The sequence below is a fragment of the Anabas testudineus genome, chromosome 13 (assembly GCF_900324465.2).
Source record: "Anabas testudineus chromosome 13, fAnaTes1.2, whole genome shotgun sequence".
Lineage (NCBI taxonomy): Eukaryota > Metazoa > Chordata > Actinopteri > Anabantiformes > Anabantidae > Anabas > Anabas testudineus.
Genome location: NC_046622.1, coordinates 12,823,189 through 12,843,750, shown reverse-complemented (window position 1 = coordinate 12,843,750; position 20,562 = coordinate 12,823,189). Strand labels below are relative to the sequence as shown.

The following is a 20,562-nucleotide window of genomic DNA, read 5'->3' as shown; positions in this document are numbered from 1 at the left end:
GTCATCAAAGTCACTGAATACCTGCAGGGGCATTACACTCATTACTGACTCATGCACTACTGTGGCTCCAGGGTCAAGTCATTGTTATTGCTACTGAGCACTTGTAGTATTTGTAATGTACTGAACAATAAACAGCCGACCCTACAACACAGCATGCAAATGATTTCTAAAAACAACTTCTTTTGCTCCTAAAAGTCTGACTTGCAAGCAATATGTCCCCATCAAAGCAGCAATATAACATCTAAACAAAATAAATACATCCTATTGTTGAGCAGTAGCATGTACATTCAATTACAAGAGTAAATACCAGTATATTTTTTGCAGATTCTTAACGAGGCTTCTACATTTCCTGACTTTGTCTCACTCTCTTTGAGCACGCTGCTCCAGCTCCCTCGGGTTTTTATGGGTCTCTCCACCGTGACAGTGAGTTTCAGCTCTTCCCATTTGCGTTCAGCTGGATTAAGATCAGTCTTAGTGCAGTCACAGCACTATATTTTCTTCTCATTCATTCTTGTTACTATACTACTAGTATTTTGAGCCATTATCCTGTTCATCGCCCACTTTCATTTTTCACTTTCAGAAAACAACATATGTGTGATGGGACACTGTTGTACCGTGATGTTGGAGACTGTTTACCAGGTCTTCTTAGTTGTTTTTCCACCATTCAAACTACCCTTCTCTTAAATCTGTCATCACAGAAGCATCACCTGCTAGATGACGGTCTTGTAGCTTTCACTTTTCACACCAATCTCTCCTCGTGTCCTTAAACAACTCTATTCTTTGTTTTCCTTGTCCATGTTCACACAGTGACCCAAAGCTCCATTGATGAGTTTTCACCACTTGAAGAGGTGAAATGAGCAATAATAAAACACTGGTGATTCACAGTGAAGAAATAGAAATAACCTGCTTGAAATATCACTAGAATGCACTTTTTTCAGCAGCAGTTCAAAGAATAAACATGAATTCAGCTTTTTTCACAGCTTTGTTTTATTTTACAGCAAACCAAAGCCATGCAGGTATAAATGACAGAAGAACCTTTAATTACAACTTAGGCAGGTCTGTAGGTACTTCTTTGTGCTATACTGAAAAAGTACGTCAGACTGATTTGGAGGGACATGAGAAGGAATCAAAGTAGCAAATCTCGACAACATAATCTGGTTAAGAAATGATACCCTAATTGTACTTATTATGCAAAGTTAACTTTTAGTAAACAAAGTCAGGACTTCCATCTCCACATAGATCTACATTACAGCATCACCTGACTGACTGAATAGAAAAAACATGTCACAATAGTTTAGCTGCTAACAAACAGATGTTGCATCTTAAGTTCAGTTTTCAAATTTTTACATGTGTTAAATTAAATCTTCCTCCATACAAAGACAGCGTTTTCCCTCGCTCCGGGTACATCCCACCTCTTCATGGAAACTGGGAGAAATAAAATAAACCACGTCCACATTGTAATGAGGTGGAGAAATCTTCAGATGTCCGCAAGTACAGTACTTATTATATGTTATATAGCATATAATATATGATGAGATTAAACAATGACATCATCATCGCAAACAAAATGTATTTAAGACATTTGGCACAACTTTGATGAGCTGTTAGTTTTACTATTGATTTAAATGAAAAATCCTAAAACAACCATTTGTTCTGTTTTGCTCTCCTTTGTTATCATCAATTTTTTTTTTACCTTGTAATGAAGCTTAAAAGGGAAAGTGTCTTAAAACAAATGACAAGAGCAGCGTCTTGGCTTTAAACCTGATGACAGAATAGTTCTCATCTGTATTACTTTAACAACACTGCTTGAGCTTGAGAGTATTGTAATAATGACACAACTTCTGTTCCTAAGCCTTTAATCAATGTGTTCGTATGTCATAATGATGGTACAGAAAAGGAAACCGTTACAAGAAAACTTAACGGTTAATGGAGGTTAGAGTGGATGGAGTGGATGGAGTCATAGCAACTGGACTTCCTGCTGGTTGACCTAACCAGAAGGAAGTGGAGAGAAAATGGAGAAGACCAAAATCAGAGAAATGTGCATTTTCTAAAAACAAACAAAAAACAATAACGGGTTAAATAAATTAGCGTTAACAGTTTAAAAATCAGACCTAATATAATTTAAAAATAATTTAGTTCTAACAGGATCTGCAGCCTGTTTACATTAAGACTGTGCTAGTTTCAAAAAGGGCACAAAGAGTTTCTCTGGGAGAGCACAGAACATGGAGTAAGAAAGCAGTAAAGAAAAAACTCACAGTCCCACATAATAATATATATATTATCCCATATATAATAATAATAATAATGATAATAATAATATCATAATCCCCTATGGCTGCATTTACCCTGTCAAAAAATGTGTAAATCTAACAGGCACTTTGTTGTTCCATAAAGCTTGCATTTGTAAAGTCATCTGGCATGAAGCTTCCTCGTCTGGGCGTGTACGGTCCCCGGTGGCAAATAAAAAGACGGTTATTCCGCCCAAAACAAAATCAAGACATCCCGCTGGAATAATTAATCAAAATGACAGTGCTCATAACCACAGAAAGACTCCACTGGTGCTGGAAGGCCTGTCTGAAGAGAAGCTGTTCTTAAAGTGGTACAGTACTTCACTTTATCGCCAGTGGCCTGAACAGAGCTTCCTCACTGCAACAGTGAACCACAGAAAAGATGATTGTGGTGTTTGTCCTTTTCATAGCAGGAACTGCAAAAACACGTGTTGCTTCTACTGGCTCTGCAGTAGAGAGTCAAGTCATCCCAGAAAGTGGACTGTCCAACCGGGGTCGGTTCTGTGTCCTATAGCACCGTCAGCTCCTCTTCCTCACACAGAAGGGGTTCCACCTCTGGGAGAAGTGTGCTGCTTTTAGCGGAGCTGTTCTTCCTGTACATGATGAACTGGGCAGTAACCTGATAAAGTTAAGGTTCATACAGAAGCATGCAGAGTTCATGGCAACTAGTGATTCCACACTATCTGTGACATGAATAACAAAGAAATAACACTTACTGCTTTCTAGCCAAATGTTACATGATAGTATTGACACCACCCACTAAAGTATATAATGTAAACTAAGTGTGACTCAATATTTTAATGTACCCTGGAAATAATGAGAAAGTTGAGGATTAAAGATACACACATATTTCAGATTCTGACTGTTTCTATATTAAATAAATTAACTTAGTGGTACTAACTATATTATTTACTGTGTACAAAGTGTCAGATGTCGTTGACCTTCCGCTGATCAAAATGTGCTGAGCCCGACCTCTAAAGTTCCCTGCTTGTTCCCCGTTATCTCATTTGTTTACAACATCTGTACAAAAAGCTAATTTTGAAAACAACCATTTGTGGTTTTACTTGAGGTCATGTTGCATTCTCTTTGTTGACTGAGTCACATCCAGAAGTCTCTGAAGACATGACTCCAGGATGTACCATCAGTCTCACTTTCACTATTCATAATGTAAAAGATGTGACAGTGGTCCTGATCTTCTCAATGTACTCTCAGCAAGAAAGTAAAAAAAAATTTCCCAAATTTCCAAACTACATCTTTAAACACATGGTTGTTGGCGTGAAACATCCACACTCTAGCACAATAGACCATAATGGAAATATTTCATACAGTACTTGAAGCTGCACTGTGCTAATGCAAATCATGAATGTTAAATGAATTAGTTAATCATCTGTTGTAAGTGCAGATAACATGGACACAACCCAATAGGCACATTCGATGTTACTTGCATATACTGTGTGAGCAATGATGTCACAAGCCATATTTATGCCTGTATAATGATGAAAGGGTGAAGTTTAGGATGGGAACAAGGATTCCTCGCACCTTTGATGCTTCCTAAGATCTGTAGTACCTGCACTTGTTATTTAAAGGATACAAAGAAGTCCAATATGAGCACTCCCAGGCTGCCAATGAGCCAGGCCAGATGTTTGAGGATAAAAGTCTGTTTGGAGCCCCTCAGTGCAGGCAGGACTGCTATAACGCTCAATCCATACGTGCCATTGCCCATCATGGCCAGGGCAAACAACAGGTAAGAGGTGCCCTCTGTAGACTGTCGCTGAAACTAGGATGGAGAGAGCTTACAGCATATTTATGTCATAGTGCACACATGTGAGAACCCACAGTCAATGAAAAAGAAAAAGGTAGGGTGCTATATGTAAACCACAAGGTTTCTGTTTCATATCTACACTCTAAACAGATGCAGATAAATATAACAAGAATAAGAATAGAATTTCTATATATCTTTATCTGATCTGTTTCTGAGTTCATCATTTTCTTTACAAGTTAAATAATATAGTTAATTGTAGAAACATTTTAATTTTAGCTGCACATTGGGTAAGTAAAATGTTTTACTGAGTTACTGTCCCTAAGCTCAACCTGTCCCTACAATGAAATGCTGAAATGATTCCAAGTGTTGATTGAATCACAAACTGAACCCCAGCAATAAAATGAAACCAACATGTGCCATAGAAATACTGAAGGGAATAATAATAAACAGTGTGAGAGTGTAACTTGCTACCAGGAGTGATGTGGACAAAGTGCTGCTGAAAATTAGGAACATGTTTCATCATGCAGGAATCCCCAGGATAAATCTGACTTAGATGATTTACAGCAGCCATGGAGGCTGTGTGTCTTTGTGTGTGTGTGTGTGTGTGTGTGTATCCAGACATTTCCCTGACACTGAGACAATTCCCTCTAGTGATTAATAGCTGCACTCGAGCCATGATGTTTCTTCAGCAACAACAACACCATTGTCTTTAATACCTGGTTCTCATTTTGAATACACAAACACACAAACCCCTTCTGCTTCTTCAAACAGAAACACACAGGGCCCTTGTTTGTGACTAACTCATATGCAATAAGCAGAGTTTTCCATGGACCCCTGGGATAAAGCCATGTGAAAAACTGTCTCTCTCTCTCTCTATGGTACTGCTCACACGCAAACCACGGAAACAAACTGCGGATCTTAACTCACTCAAACACACAAACCATGACTTACATTTTTATAGAGCTGGGGGAAACGGGAGCTGAGGTAGAAGATGGATGCCAAGTATCCACATATATAGCCAGAGATTTCAACTTTGGAGGTATTTGGACTCTGGAAAAAAAACAAGCTCAATGAGCACCCCCTGCACACATGGATACAAGCATGCTACACACAATGTACCTACCTGAGTGTCTAAGGGTGGACTACTGTCTATGATGAGCTTGGGTAAAGCCAAGAGGACTAATGTAGCAGCACCACACCACATGAAGCACAGCCACTTCAATACGGGGCTCTCTATGGGACACAAAACCGAGAAGTGACAGTGCTGCAGCCCATTGCGCAGTTACGTTAAGGTATTAGCCAACAATAGTGAGCACTTCCTTCCCTCTTAGTTCTGCTAATTCACGAGGAGTTGTGACGTGCTTTATTTACACAACACATGCAGCACTGACTAGCTCTTTAACTCAAGAGTAGACTTAAGGTCGGGGCTTACGTCTGCTGGAGCTGTTCTTTATCTTGTAGTAGAGAAACTGAGAGATGAGGATCAGGTCTGTGAAGATGTAGAAAACCACCGTGACGACCTGAGAGACGGAGATGGCAAAGAACAAAGATGTTATCCTCTAACTTAGTAATAAATAACTAAACGTCTTCTTTTACCTAACTACATTACATCCACTATGTTTATTTCTCCACTTTAATTACTAGTTACTTTTCAGATGCAAATTCTTCACGAAAAACGTAATCACCTACTAAATTATGTAATATCACATAGTTTCTTGGTGAAGATTTGTATTCTAGTGGTACTTGTAGTGGATTACAAGCATGTGTGAGCGACAAAAACCCCGGCCTCAGGACACCAGCTACAGACTTCATGGTGCAGACTTCCACCTTTTACCTGAATAGGCAGCTGGTTGGTGAGATAGCAGCCTGCAAAGTTGGTCAAGTCTCCACTGAAGAGGAAGAAGAGGAAGCCAAAAGACATGGCTTTCTCCACTTTACCATTACGATAAGCTTCATAGACCTGCCTGGATGGATGGATGGATGGATGGAGGGAGGGAGGGGTAGACAGAAAGAGTAATATTAGTTAATACTAGTTTATCACAATGGTAAACATCATGATCATTACTACTTACGGCAGAGTGGACAGCAGGAAGCAGAACATGGATATGAGTCCTATCACCACGCTGCAGTACTCCCACACATTGTCCACACACTCCTCCAACAGGTAAAGGATCCAGCGCGTCCCGTTGACGCACGCCGGCGGCGCTGGAGCGCTCCAGTTGGCGGCGGCCACGTCCACGGTCTTCCCGGGGAAGCGCACTGCGGCCATGGGGGGAGACGGGCTCTGTCCGCCGACTGGCTGCTCCCCAGCTGCAGGGTCTGTTGCATCAAAACAAACAGCGGTCAACTCGAGCTACACGTCCCTTATCTACGAGCACTGCTTTTGTTTAGGCAAGTGTTGAGAGACTTGATGAACGGACGCTATCAAACAAAGATGGCTCAAGGCGGCTTCCTGCCCCCTCTCCCCCCCCCCGACGAAGCACACTGGCAGCAGACTGGGGGTGTGTGTGGGTCCGTGGTAACTTTCCCCACGTCCTACACGTCCCTGCGAGCAATGCACACCTTTAAATATTACAGATTAGCTCCACAGATGCTATCGTCCATCTCTGCTGCTGGTCCCCAAGTGTCAAGAAATCCGGAACCAAAATGCACCACGATGAGAGGATTTTCAAAATAATGTCGCTTCATTCTTTGGGACATGGAGGACTGAAAGGTACATGGATAATAAGGAGCACATGCCATGATTAGGTTTTGATAGATTTTTATTACAAACTCTTTATTTTTTCATCTCATCTCTGCTGTGTCATAAACGCATCTGACCTATAAACATTAACTGTAGTGTGCCGGTGATCAAGGATTTAATTTTGGTAACACCAAGAACAGTAAGGTCATATGTAGTTGTAAAATATGTATTTGCAAAGTAAACAGCATCCTTTAAAGCGGTCAGCGTGGTATTGGGATGGTACATCAACCAGTCCAGGTGGCAAAAGCCGCGCTTTTATTGTGAAGGCAAAATTACACACTATTGATGTTACCTTCAGGCTCCATAGACGGGAAATACATTTTCCAGCTTCACTTCCGATGGTTGATGCCTGTGGAAATACCACCACCTACTGATCACCTGGACATGTGGATGGTGCATCAGTTGTAAAACACAGAAAATAAAAGTAAAAGGTATAAATGTCAATAAGCACCAAATAAAACACAAGTTGTTTACATAATGGATATTTTGATGCCTGTCCTATTGTCAAAAAATACAGACAGTGCACAAGATTGTAAATAGTGAATAGTTATAATAGAGCCCATTATCTTTCCTATGCCTATATGTGAGATGGCAGAAGGGATCAGGAATAACTTTGCTTTGGTTTCAATGAACTCATCAGACCTCGTCCATCCCTCTGTATCACCGTGCTGCCTTTCAGGGCTCTTGTGAAACAGATGCTCAGGTAAACCAATTCAAGGTAACAGTCACCATGTTCCACAATAGAAACACACCCTGCAATGTTGCCTGGATGCCAGATCTAAACACAAAATGCGTCACATGCAGCTAAACTATTAACAATTAAGTGCTGAGAGAATTGAGGGTTGCAAAAAAGTAATCAGTTCGTGTTATTTTTGATGAGTAAAACATGTCATCTCGTTTCCCTGGAGCGCTGCACCTCTCTCTCCTTCATCCACCTGTTGCACCGTGGCCCCGTCTGCCGCACGATGGCGCGCTTTCCAAGGTTGACCAACCAGGATGACTATATTGCTCTGTGGGGGAACTTGAGGCTGTAGACGGGGAATTTGTGGAGCTATGTGCCGCTGTGGACCGAGCTTTAGAGGTACTGAACGATCTCCGTATTTAATGTCCCTGCGCCCTCGTCCCGCACGGAGCAGGTAAGCTGGCCGACGCCGCAGGAGCGAGGGATCGGGGTGTTTGGTTTCCTTGTTGCATGACATTCAGTCATTAGAGGCGAAACGCGTTGCTGGGGAAAATGCATGAATGCTGCTCACATCCCTTGATGTCGGGAAAGTTGTCCGGATGGAATCGGTGGCCAGAAGCGCTGATGTGCCTCAGGTTGATCTAATTGTGCATTAAACGCCTTTTACTGGAGGGGGGTGCACAGTTTAGCGTGCAGGTGGACTGGAGAGGTGTTATCGTGGGCGAAAGCCCTGAAGCACTGATGGGAACAACTGTGGTGTTACTTGGTAATTAGTGTCTTAGCAGGTTCCACATATTGCCCCCATGGGAATAAACAGCTGATCTGTAGCTTTGGGTCAGATCGACACTTTCTGCTAAAGATGTTGTGAAATCATTTCGGTGTCTCAGACAACTTCAATTACACTTCTCCCCCCCTCCCCTCCCCTCCCCTCTGTGGCTCTCACGGTCCCGGTGCTTCGGTGTAAATGCAGAGGAATGTGTTCCGACAGCTTGAAAGGCAAGTTCAGTGGCATTACTCACATTTAGTGTGTGCATTTCTGCTTTTAATGCTCTGGCCAAGTCGAAACCCTCTGTTGCTCCACCTCTGTGTGGGAACACATAGAGAGAGAGAGAGGTGGTGGTTGGGGGGGGGACTCCTCAAGGTCACAGACTTCTTTGATTGACAGATGTTGCTGTCCCAAAAGGAAGGACATGATCAGGGTTATCCTCAACTTAGAACTGGAATTATTTGTATTTATATTAATACATTTTTTTCACCTGCATTGTGAAAGAGACATAAAGATAAAACTGTTCTCTATTTAATTCTAGAAGCAGCCTGTAATACATTTATCATTCATTTTTTAAACACATTAAATGGACAAACTCCAGCCCATCATCATTAATTCGCTTCTTTTCACAACTAATACCTACATTCAACACCTATTTGTTTCCGTGTGTGTCATTTAGACATCATGTACTGAACACTTTAATTTGATTGATCATGTGATGTTGTTCCTAAAAGGTGCATATGTTACCTTGGGATGAGGACACGTCGGTCTTGGAGGATGATTTTTGTGAGTGTGTTTATGTGAAGTTGTTTTTTTTTTTTGTTTCATTGCTGTGATGGCAGGTGATTGTGAGCTACCAGGAATAGAAAGTCGGGTATATTTTTATGCAACAATTTGATGCGTTTCATCGAGTGAACGCCGCGATTTATTGCTCATTTCTTTTCATTTCTTTACTCACTTACTCAGGAAACAGGAAATCTAGATAATGTGGCGGATGCAGGGTATGAAAGGATTTCTAAACTTAGAAACCTATTAAACATGCATCGAGGATATTTGGAAGCAGCTTGCAGTTAAGAATGAGATCCTAATATTTTGAGTGGTGAATGTATTCCTTTAAAGCTTTACTCCTGGGTCAGACCCTGAAACCAGAAAATGCTTCCGTTCAAGTTCTCAGCACACAAGACTCTGGATTTGGGCTGCGGAAGGCAGCAGGGAGTAATGAATAATGAATAGTTAAAAAAATGTGCATGAATTTTAGTTGGCTGACTGTGGCAGTAATGCACTTTTCCAACCAGCACGTTTGCTCTCGGCTATGGAAATCCTCTCAGTGGTTCTGGGTCTCACAGCGCAGCAAAGCCAACAGAAACCCCCCCCCCCCCCCCCCCCCCCCCCCCTTCCACACCCTGGACTGAATTCACTGCCATTTGACACAGTTATGCCTGCAGAGCCTCTTACATAAACACACATTTACATCCAACGTATGACCACAAATACAAACTGGAAAAAAAGGAATGAAGTCGGTTCATATCAGTCCACGGAGGCCTCCTGTTAAAGGTGGGTCTACGTTCCTGTCTGGGGCTCTGATTAGTTTCACCGTGGAATCCAACACGGTGGTTCCCAGAAGATTTTTTTTTGTAAGACCAGTCCGAGTTAAAGCTGAGAGTTTGAATTGCATAAGTCACGGTAATACTGCTGTTAAAGAAAAAGAAAGAAGATAAATAGTCATGTACTTAACTTTTTTCAAAGGGAGAATTTGTTGCTTTACTTTGTTATATTTTCTAATTGTTAATTAAAAATCTTTGTATTTTTGTTGAACAATCAGTCTAAACATATTATCATGGACCCTGAGAAATTGTAATTAGCATTTTCTTTCATTTGATAATACTGTAATTAAAATACTCACCATCAGATTAGATAAAGATATTTTCACAGTAGCAAGATTTTCACGTTATGGTGACGTAAAACAGAGAAACCTCAGATTCAAGAAGCTGCGGGCCGAGATTGTTTAGCATTTTTGCATGATAAATGACTTAAACCCTTATTTTTCATTGATTGATAAAAACATTAATGTGCAAATCTTTATATGAGAGTGAACATGTGTACATTTTGAAGGATTAAATGCCACACATGTACAGCAGATATGTGTCTCTGTGTGTGTCTGAACCAGTTTTAACTTTCTTTCTTTGCTATTCATAACACCTGCTCGTTCTGTATTAGGCAACAAGGCATCCATAAGTGTCACATTAAGTGTTCCTGTGGTCTGGTTGTGCTTTTTCTTACCAGGTCACAGTGACTGCAAACAAGAGAGAAAGAGACATGTTCACTCCATGCCTTCCCATTTCCCATTCTGTCGTTCTCTATCTGTCAGTGGCTTCAGTGTGTTTTACAGTATCTATTTTCTGCAGCTCCTGTCATACTGTAATTCCCAGTTGTTGCTCCACAGCTGTATAACTGCAAGATATAAATAATGGAGCTCCTTCCCGCTCTCCCACATACACACTGAATTCAATACACTCCTCCAATATCTTCATATAATAAACCTTGGGGGTCTATCTTTCAAGTCGTAAGTGAGCGCTCTGAGGCAGCGTCTATTTCCAAACAAGTCCTCATAGAGTCTCTTTTTTGTGACTTATTCAGCTTATTTATTCATGAAATTCATGGCAACAGTTATATAAGTGATTGTCCCAGGGAATAACTACTCACAATTCACAGATTTAACCAGATATTAATGGAATTGTTAATATAGATGGTAGATTTCAATTAAGTCATATTGGAATTTTTTGCCATTTTTTCTTGATTGGTATTGAAAAAAAGTCTTCTGGTGTGGTCGTTCTCATTTTAGGAGCATGGTTTTAGACTGGGACATGTGCATGAGTACCTGTCACTGTTTAAGAGTCATTTTTGTGAGCACCTTTGTTAGCAATGGCTGCATTTGTGGTTATAGACATGGCAAAGTTAATCTGTCTGGTCTGCTAATTACATTTCCACAAGTAGTAAATGAAACCACATTACAGTACCAAACCCAGAGTGGAGAATGATGTATTTATCTATGTCTTAATGATGTGACAGGAGCAGCTTCCTAACAGGGTGCTTCAAACTCACCCGCTCTCAAATCCACATAATAAATGTGTGCATAAATAAAGAGTGACTGAGAGAAAGAAAGAGACATTTTTCACATGCAGCGCTGTTTTTTTCTTCTATAGTTCCATCTGTCTCTCCCTTTTACCCAGCTTCTCTCTAAAGTATTTGTCTGTGTGTGTGTGTGTGTGTGTGTGTGTGTGTGTGTGTGTGTGTGTGTTTGTGTGTGTGTGTGTGTGTGTGTAAGTCTTGTAGGCTGAGCAGGTGCACATTACACAGAAGGACAGGGCCGACTGAGCAGCGAGAGAGAGAGGGATGGGGGAAGGGAGGGGTGGTCTGTCTTATAGGTCATACAAAAGAGCCAGTGTTTTCGCTCTCTCTCTCTCTCTCTCTCTCTCTCTCTCTCTCTCTCTTGCTCAGAGCCCTGAGTGAAGACAGTAGTGGCGGTGGCGGAGAAGAAGGAGAGAGGCCCTTCGGTCACATTGTCCTCACATAACCCTCTCACCGGCCCCCCAGCATGCGCGCCCTGTCACCCCGCACCCTGTTGCCCAGGCACAGCTCTCCTGCAACATGTGGTTTCCTGCCAGAGCTTTACATTCAACCGAATTTTACTAGAGCGATCTATGTCTTTTTGTGTGTGTGTGTGTGTGTGTGTGTTTGCAGAAGTTTGACAGGCAACGCGCCAACGACTCGAAAAGGAAAATCACAGCTCAAAAATGCTGTTCAGTTCGTCGTGAAAGATTTATATTAAAGTATGTGCAACCACATGCAGGTGAAAACAAGCTGGCAGTCAATCGCTGTTGTGTGTGTGTGTGTGTGTGTGTGTGTGTGTGCCCACATTTAAAGGCTGCATTCCTGAGTTTGCTGAGCCGTAGCCGGGTGATTAATAGTAACTAGCAGGTTGTTTAAGAACTGAAATTCCTCAGGCCCATTTTCTCCTCCACTTTTACAGACACAGACACACACACACACACACACACTCAGGTGATATAATGAGAGCAGGAAAGGATACAGTATATCAACACTAGTTAGAGGAGTGCCCATACGTACACTATACTGTATATGGTATCTGTGTGCAGGTGTGTGTGTGTGTGTATGTTGCATTCAGGTGTAATAATGGAAGCTCAGTATGTAACTTGTGTGCAGGTTACACAGGGATCTCAGGACAAAGAAACATTATATGTCTGTCTCTCTCTCTCTCCGTCTCTCTTACTTTGTGTGTCTGTCTCCATTTCTCTGTCACTGTGACTGTGTGTGTCTGATTTTCATTTCTCAATGTGTGCTTTTTTTATTGTTTTGCTCTGTTTGCTTTCTCCCTGATCCTCTTCATCTCCCTCTCGTGAGACTTTATCTCATGCCTTCACTCTCTTTCTGTAATTTTCCTTTATTTCTGATAAATACATATAGAATAGCGCTTGATGACAAACCTAATTGCTGTGTAAACAAACAGAGCCATACACTAACATTGCCTAGAAATCCTAAAAAAACTAGGAAAAAACATGCATTAAAGAAATGAACTGTGTAGTCAGAACTTGTCTTAATAAAGAATCACTACAGAGAGGTACAGATATTAACATTTGTCACTGTTAAAGACACATCATCAGACTATTTTTTTATATACAGTAGCTTCAGCCATGCACAGAAATAGCTTGTTTGATTGTTGCACCAGACAATGAGGATAATAGCTGTTTTTGCATGTCTGTGTGTGACAGATAAATCTTTTTGCTCTGGGTTTATGTTTGTTTTGTTGTTTTGGGCTCAGAGACCTGGCTTGGACCGCTCAGAATTCCTGATGTGGTATCCCGGCAATGGGCAGGTTTCCATGGCCATCACCGGCTTGGCTGGACAGATAATGGTCTCCCAAGTGTTCTGCTTTGTGTTTTCCTTTTGGTCCAGGCTGGGACCGCTCCAATGCGGATTTCAGAGAAATGGTGTGAAGATGAGATGACGCCCGATTGTTGAGGAAGGCGGGTGCAGAAAGCAAACAGTGACACAGATACATATACTTAGATGCATCATCTGAATGGAGGCAGAGTTCAGATCTAAGCAAAGTCATGATCAGAGGCAGCAGACAGGCTGGGTGGCTGCTTTAAAGAGAACAGCTTTGAGCGTTTGCAGAATATTGTCACAGGGATATGTGATGTGTGTGTGTGTACATTTGTATTGTATAGGGAGGACAGATTGTTACTCCAGGAGGAGCAAGCATAGACAGACCGTTGTGTGTGTGATTTTTCCGCCCTTCCGGATCCTCTTGTTGCGTTAATGTTTTAAAGTTTAGTCGAGGCTGACAGAAACAGCGATAATAGCAAGTAAATGGTTAACAACATACACTTGAAATCCCACAGCTCTAACTCCATTCATAAGAGTTAAAGGCAAATGACACATTGTTTTACATGTATTTATTTTATTAATAATACTAGTAATAATTACTGAATGGCATAGTGAAATGTTGTTTTAATACAGAAAAATAAAAACCTTACATTGTTTGCCATATTGGATTTTAGACCACAATATGTACCCTGGCCCAAATAGTGCTGCTTCGCTAGCAAACAATATAACTTTAGTTTATTGTAGTCTGTTGTTATCAAATAATATTTCACTGAGGCTGCACAGTTTGAACAAACATCTGTGACCTGGAAACTGAGGTCACACAGTCCCATGCATGCGTGTGTATCTTTGTTGGTATGCACGGTTCTGTAGCAGATATGTCACACATTATCAAGGGATCATTTAGTTCACATCATCACATATTAACCTAAAGTTGCTGCAACTGACAAGTGAGCATAGCACAAAGAGTGGGAGCAGGCGACAACAGCTAGCTCGGCTTTGTTTATACAGTAGGCTGCAAAATTCACCTTAAACATTATGTCTGATTAGTTTACTCAGTATGAGAAACAAAAAAATAGTGTTTGAGACATTTCTCCTCATGTTACTTTGCTTTGAACGTTTTCTCCCTCATTTTTTTCTCAGACCTTGTCCACTTGCTTAGTACCTCAGTTTGGATCTTTCAAATGATCAAATGTAAACTCTGAAACCATACAAAGTAGGTTTTAATCTGTTTCCTGATTGTCTAAATTGTCTAAAAAGTCTGTCTGCTTCTTTTATTGTCCTCGAAACAGATTTTCACAGTGTCAGTTCCTTTGTCTGTATCTTCTATCTAGTGAATCTAGTTCTCTCTAGTTAATCCACTGTTCCTCTCCCTCTCTCTCTCTCTGTCCTCTCTCCTTCAGGACTCTGCTGTAGAAAGACTCCATTCTCCAAAATATAAATATGCCTTGTCTCCATGGTAACAGGCCTCAGGCAGACTCAGAAAAACACCGGACCAAACTGGCCCCACTCTCATCCAACCTACCTGAGGCTGCACCGTAGAGGACTTCAACTTTAAATTCACACGATTAATTATAGTTACAATATTCGGCATCTTCTCCATGATTTCTCATAGTGATTTTACGAGGTCCGGTTCTTCACAGGACCCCAAATGTCAAAAACAGTGCCCGAAATTTTCATCAATCACAATGCAGAGCACTTTGTGTTCTTTTTAAATGGTTCCCTAAAGCCCGGAGATAACTTTATAACCATTTGTTATTATTCATTCATTAATTCCTCGATTATAATGTCAGGGATACATTTATTCTGAGTTACCATTAAACTGGGAAGCACTCGTCCCACAGTGGTGTAAAAAAAACAGGCCTAAACCAGATCCAGGATGCACCAGCTGTTTAGCCAGGTGCTGGGCCAGAGGGATCTGTCCAGAGCAGGGGATCTGTTCTCTCTGGAGGATGCAGAGATCGAAGACTGTCTCTCTCAGGCTCTGGACCACATCAAGGCCATTTCCTGCTCACCGGTATATTATACAAACTGTTTCAGAGCAAATGTCAGTCTTAATAAATTATTTATGATCCTTTTGTCCTTAATTTATCATTGCCTCCTTAATTTTGCATCTTATTACTGTCTGCTGGCCGGCAGGACTATTTGACCAATGACAATGACCAGGCGGTGGTGGAGATTTGCATAACACGCATCACCACGGCCATAAGGGAGACGGGCTCCATTGAGAGACACAGCACGGCGCTGGTGGGGCTGTGGGAGTCATGTCTGGAACATAACCTCACCCCGCAAGGAGAAAACACAGAGGACACACCGCACGCTAAGATAGCCTCTGACATCACCAGCTGTATCCTGCAGGTACACACACACACACACACTGTTGAACACTTACATAGTCTACTGCACAAAATGTTTGAGCGTTCGAGTTATTTAAACTTTTCAACAACTTTTTTTTTTGTTTTGTTTTTTGGCATCAATAAAACAAGGGTCCCACTGGTGCAAGTTTAATTCAGAGAACAGCCAACGTGCACCATCACACTCCTTATTATGGGAGATATCAGTGTTTTTGCAATTCCTGATCGCAAAATGATCAAAGGAGTGCAGTGAGCATCACAGATTAATACCACATCACATCACCATGTGACTTTGCTGGCAAATATGCCTTATATAATCACTGCTAAGGGGGTTCAAACTGTAAATCTAAATCTTTCCTTCATTCCCCTTCAGACCTCCATAGCTAAAAGACTTAAAAGCAGAAGGACTCTCTCCTTCACCCTCCTCTCTCTCTCTCTCTCTCTCTCTCTGCCTATTTGCTATGGGAATGTGCTTAATGCCACCGTAATGAGGCTGATTCTTGAGGAAATACATGCACACATACACACAAGTAGAAGTGAGACTAGAAGCTCTGGCAGCCGCTCCTGGCTCCGATGCTCTGACTCCAGCAGGTGTCAGTGGAGCACGCACTCTCTCTCTCTCCTCCCTGTTGCTGTTTCTCTTTGCGTCTCCCTGTCTCTCTCTGTTTTCTATTCTCTCTTTTACTCTTTCTTTCAGTCTCCTACACTCTTTCTGATTCAGGTAATCAGCAGTAGTAGGGAGAGCTAGAAAACCCTGGAGGATCAGGATTGGGCATTCCTGACTTCGACCGTTGTTGGTTGTTTACTGTGCCTCATTACGTTTAGTACAGTTTAAGTTGTATGAGCCCTGTCAACACTGGTAAGCAATAGTACAAATAGATTATGTCTTCACTGATGACACAGGAGCTTGATGAATAGGCTGTTAGCATGATGATTTTTTTATGTATACATTGTCTACACTGACGCCATGTGGCAAAATAGAGATATGACAGAGAGAGAGAGGTGAGGGGGGGGTACAACGGTAAACGTCAGGTTAATCAGCCACAATCTCCTTTTTCTGTCTTCACCACAGACTCTCTCTCTCTCTCTCTCTCTCTCTCTCTCTCTCTCTCTCTCTCTCTCTCTCTCTCTCTCTCACACACACACACACATCCTAGCAGATTTCGATGTGTCCAGTTGAGGGCGCTAGAGTATTTCAAATCCCCTTCCATCTGTTTCATTTAAACATCTGCATGTGTCTGTGTCGTCAAATGCAACACACTCTCCAACACACATCATCATCAGTATCACACTTCATTCTTGTTCTTGTTCGTTGTAGATAGTGAAAGTTAAATACTTCTTTTAAAGGTGCTGTTACGTCCGGCCTGCTTTACCATCCCATCTCTATTTCTGCAAATATAGGACTGATGGGACTGAATGCATGTTTTAACCCTTTAGTAAATATATAAATGCTTTTTTCAACCTGCAGAACTACAGCTGTCCCTCGGTCATGGTGCTGGCCATCCCCGTGGCAGTGCGGTTCCTTCAGAGAGGGAATAGGGAGCTGAGCAGGAACATGTCCAGTTATCTCTCCCTGGCTGCTATCGCTGAGGCCGATCTGCTGGCTGAACACACAGAGGCCATAACACTTAGCGTGCTGGGAGGTAGGACACACATGTCACATGCACACTTTAAAAGTGTCTGTCCCCTGTGTTTTACCCTTTTACCTCTGATTCTATGCAATTCCTTTCATCTCCTCTCCTCTCCTCTTGTCTCCTCTCCTCTGCTAGAGTTGTATTTATTTTGCCGTTAATTGTTGACATGTTGTAGACATACTACTTTTATTCTTTTAAAAAGGAACTAGACATGCAATCATTAGTTTTAGTAGTGATTCACAGTCTTATCATGTCATGAATCATGGTGTACATACCGTCATGACGGCTGCCAGTTCACTGAAAATGATGATAGCAAATTTCGGCTGTTACAAATCATCTTTTCCCTGATGCAGCATGAAAATTCGTGAGTAAGAAGTAGTTATTTTAGGGACAAAAACAGATTTGCTGTTTTGTGCAGTTGCTGTCAGCGTGTTTTTGTGCTACTTAAACATTTTTAAGAAGAACACATTAAACAGCATAGTTCTGGTCTCTACTTTGTTTAGCTTCCCTTCTTAACAGTAAGTATGAGAGGGGGCTGACCTCTGGCCAGTGGTTATAAATAAGATATATTCCTTGAAACGTTGAGTTCCTTTTCTTTTAATTCAACACAGACACTGTTCAAGCTCATTAGTGTAGATCTCTCAAGTTTTGTCATCAGCACAACCTGCTGGAGATCTGTTTACCCCTCGAGCCTGAAACACACAGAGTCATGTCTTTCTGACGTTGTGCTGAGGACACAGCTATACACACAAGCGTAACCCTAATCTTCATCTTAAATCTAAAATCAGGGCAAAATCTGGTCACTTTTCAAAAGCGTCCTCACTCTCAAGCTGTAAAACTCACACCAGTCCTCACAAAGATACACAAGCCATACAAATACACATTCACATACACAAATGCCACACTCCATTAGCACAAGCGGGTTGCTGTACAGGGGTTCGGTTAATAGAGTTTATTTCTGTAGAAGTAATCAGTTGCACATTGTGTGAATATGCATTTGCATGTGCCGGTGTGTTTTTCTCTGCAAAACAATTTGGCAACATGTTGAACGCACACACACCCACACACACACACACAACAAGCACGTGGCGCTAATCACCTCAGGCTGCAGAACAGCGAAGCGCCCTCCACAGTGATGCTCCCACCGAGCACATATTCTGCAGCCAGCAGCCCAGCAAATGAAACAGCTTAGTTCTCCGCTGTCTGGTTCACTTTACAAGTGAAGCTTAGCCAGGTTTTTGGGCTTAGAGCGTCAGATCGCTGGAATACACTTTACACATTAGGTTCATAAAACTGTGGGTGAAAATTGAGATACCTTATGGTCCATGCCAAACGGAAAAAGAAATGAGGTGTTTCTTTTCTGATCTGAGATGTATAAGACTAAAAACAAGTTTTTCAAGGCTTCTCCAAAAATATAAATAATGTTAGTATAATATGTGGCAATGTCATATTTAGAAGACAATATGATTGGGAGCTGTCCGTCTATAGTATTTTTAACACAATATCTCAGGAACCCCTCAGGGTGATTTCTGCAAAGTATCATTGATGGATTTTAATGGATGGACTGATTACAGATCAAGGTCACTGTGTCATCATGTGTGTCCCAATTTCAATGCCCCGACACATGGAGGTGATTTCATTATATAAGGCTCAAACATCTTGAACCCATAAATGAACTGATTAGCCCTTAAACATCCACACCATGATTAATGGGCAGATATGTTAAATAAATGTATGTTAAAACATGCAGTATCATTTCTGGTTTGTTTCAAATAAATCCAATATAGCTCCACATAGCAGCTTTTGTCTTTTCCATCTGTCTACACTTGTTTATGTTAGTGCTGCTTTGACTGATAAAGTGTAAAATAATAACTGTGGTGTTGCATATTTGCACTACTGGCACATGTGGTACTGTGTTACATGCCTTTGTGGATTCAGTGTCCAGCCACAGTCAAACTCAGTTCGCTTGTTAGAGCTAAGAAGCAAATAAAGTCCCACACAGGACGTATCAGTTTGCCATTTTAATGTGTTTCATTTAAAATGTATGCTTTCTAGTCAACATACATGTATCAGATTCCTGAATTTCCACCACTCAGGAGTGATGTTAGTCATAATATTTCAAAATACTCTGAATACTAACCTTGAAATATCTTTCCAGTAGATTTATAACACCCCTAAAACCATCACGTATTATCACACTGAGGGGCAGTTTTGGAAACTTGGCCTTGTTTTTGAATTTAGAGACAAGAAGAAGGGAGAGATAGTAAGTTGTATGCATGTATGCATTCTGAGTCGCTGTGATCCAGCTTGACGGGGGGGATGAACACACATACTTTAGAGAAAGGATGAAAGCGAGCACAAACTAACTTGAGGGCTTTATTATAGCGAGCTCAGATTTATGTGTCCTTGGGCATTTTTTTAATGCAGCCTGGGCAGTTTCAACTTTTTACCCCCTGCCGAAACTCACTCCCGAGGCTCGTCTATTGTGCTCTCAGCGTTTCAAGCCTTTATAACAAACCTCTACTTCTCTTCTCCCCCCAAAGAAACCTCAATATAAACACAACAAGAGATAAACACAAGACTACAAACACACGTTAGAATGCCAAAGTCTACACACACCCACACACACACACACACACACACACACACACGTGTGGCACGTAGAAGCAATAACAGATGACATCTCTTTTTCCCAGCAGTCCTCCGTTCACGAGATGACGTAATGGGGTTCGTATGATGTTGATGATGCGAACGTGATGGGTTGGTTACATGAGCTATAAGGATGGATGGACTGTGCATATGTGTGTGTTTACACTGTACATTTTTTTACTGAGGCCTATGCTTTCCATATGCAGGCTTTACACATTCTCTATACATTGTTGTGTGTGTTCTTTGGAAGCCACATGAACAAGCTGTATTTTGTATGTTGTGTGTTTACTAGTTATGGAAGCCAACAGCAGGATGCAGCGTGAAGGTTTTTATAGCCTGCTACAGTAAGCAACAACAAGACTCAGTCATTATCAGATGTCTCACACACACACGCATTAAAAACATATGGCATTGCTTTGACCTCATAGGGATTTTGAAGTTCCTCCTTCCTTGAAGGTAAAACCTGATTTTAACCCAACACTAAAGTTTAAAATGTGTCATCTCTCTATGTTGTCTGTCTTTTTTTGGGGGGGGGATGGGGGGGGGGGGTGTCCCCTGCTGTGAAACATATGCAGCCACTGCACTCTGGTCTGTGAGGTTACCAGAAGGCAAAACAAGAGGAGAGTGAGGGGAGCTGAGGAGCGTTTCCATTTCGTAACTGGTCGCGGTTGGAGACTACGCAGAGGTTGTGGCTGCAGGAGAAACCTGTTATATGTCACTAATGGGCCAATAACAGGATGTGCCACCATAAACTGTGAGCAGATGGGAACATTCTTTCA

At 41.6% G+C, this 20,562-nt stretch overlaps 2 protein-coding genes across 5 annotated transcripts in view; one reads left to right on the top strand and one right to left on the bottom strand.

Annotated features, from left to right (window-relative positions):
* Nucleotides 1-1,839: 1,839 nt before the first annotated feature.
* Nucleotides 1,840-6,708, bottom strand: slc66a1l (solute carrier family 66 member 1 like). 2 transcript variants are annotated; one of them, XM_026374924.1, is made up of 8 exons: nt 6,613-6,694; nt 6,123-6,369; nt 5,885-6,014; nt 5,483-5,570; nt 5,174-5,283; nt 5,002-5,100; nt 3,880-4,065; nt 1,840-2,907 (listed from the first exon to the last, which is right to left on the bottom strand). In XM_026374924.1, exons 2-8 carry the CDS (start codon nt 6,317-6,319, stop codon nt 2,797-2,799), a joined length of 921 nt encoding a protein of 306 aa, XP_026230709.1. In that variant the 5' UTR covers nt 6,320-6,369; nt 6,613-6,694; the 3' UTR covers nt 1,840-2,796. The 2 variants fall into 2 exon arrangements, with proteins under 2 accessions (XP_026230709.1, XP_026230699.1); XM_026374914.1 differs by having other exon boundaries at nt 6,123-6,708.
* Nucleotides 6,709-7,725: 1,017 nt separating this feature from the next.
* The window catches only part of veph1 (ventricular zone expressed PH domain-containing 1), a 51,708-nt gene continuing 38,871 nt past the window's right edge, over nt 7,726-20,562 (top strand). Inside the window, exons 1-4 of one of the 3 annotated variants that reach the window (XM_026374870.1) lie at nt 7,726-7,874; nt 14,550-15,193; nt 15,286-15,504; nt 16,969-17,143. In XM_026374870.1, the coding sequence (XP_026230655.1) occupies nt 15,026-15,193; nt 15,286-15,504; nt 16,969-17,143 (562 nt within the window). In that variant the 5' untranslated portion in view covers nt 7,726-7,874; nt 14,550-15,025. Of the gene's footprint in view, nt 7,930-14,549; nt 15,194-15,285; nt 15,505-16,968; nt 17,144-20,562 lie in introns of all 3 variants that reach the window. The other 2 variants (XM_026374862.1, XM_026374879.1) reach the window with 2 other exon arrangements.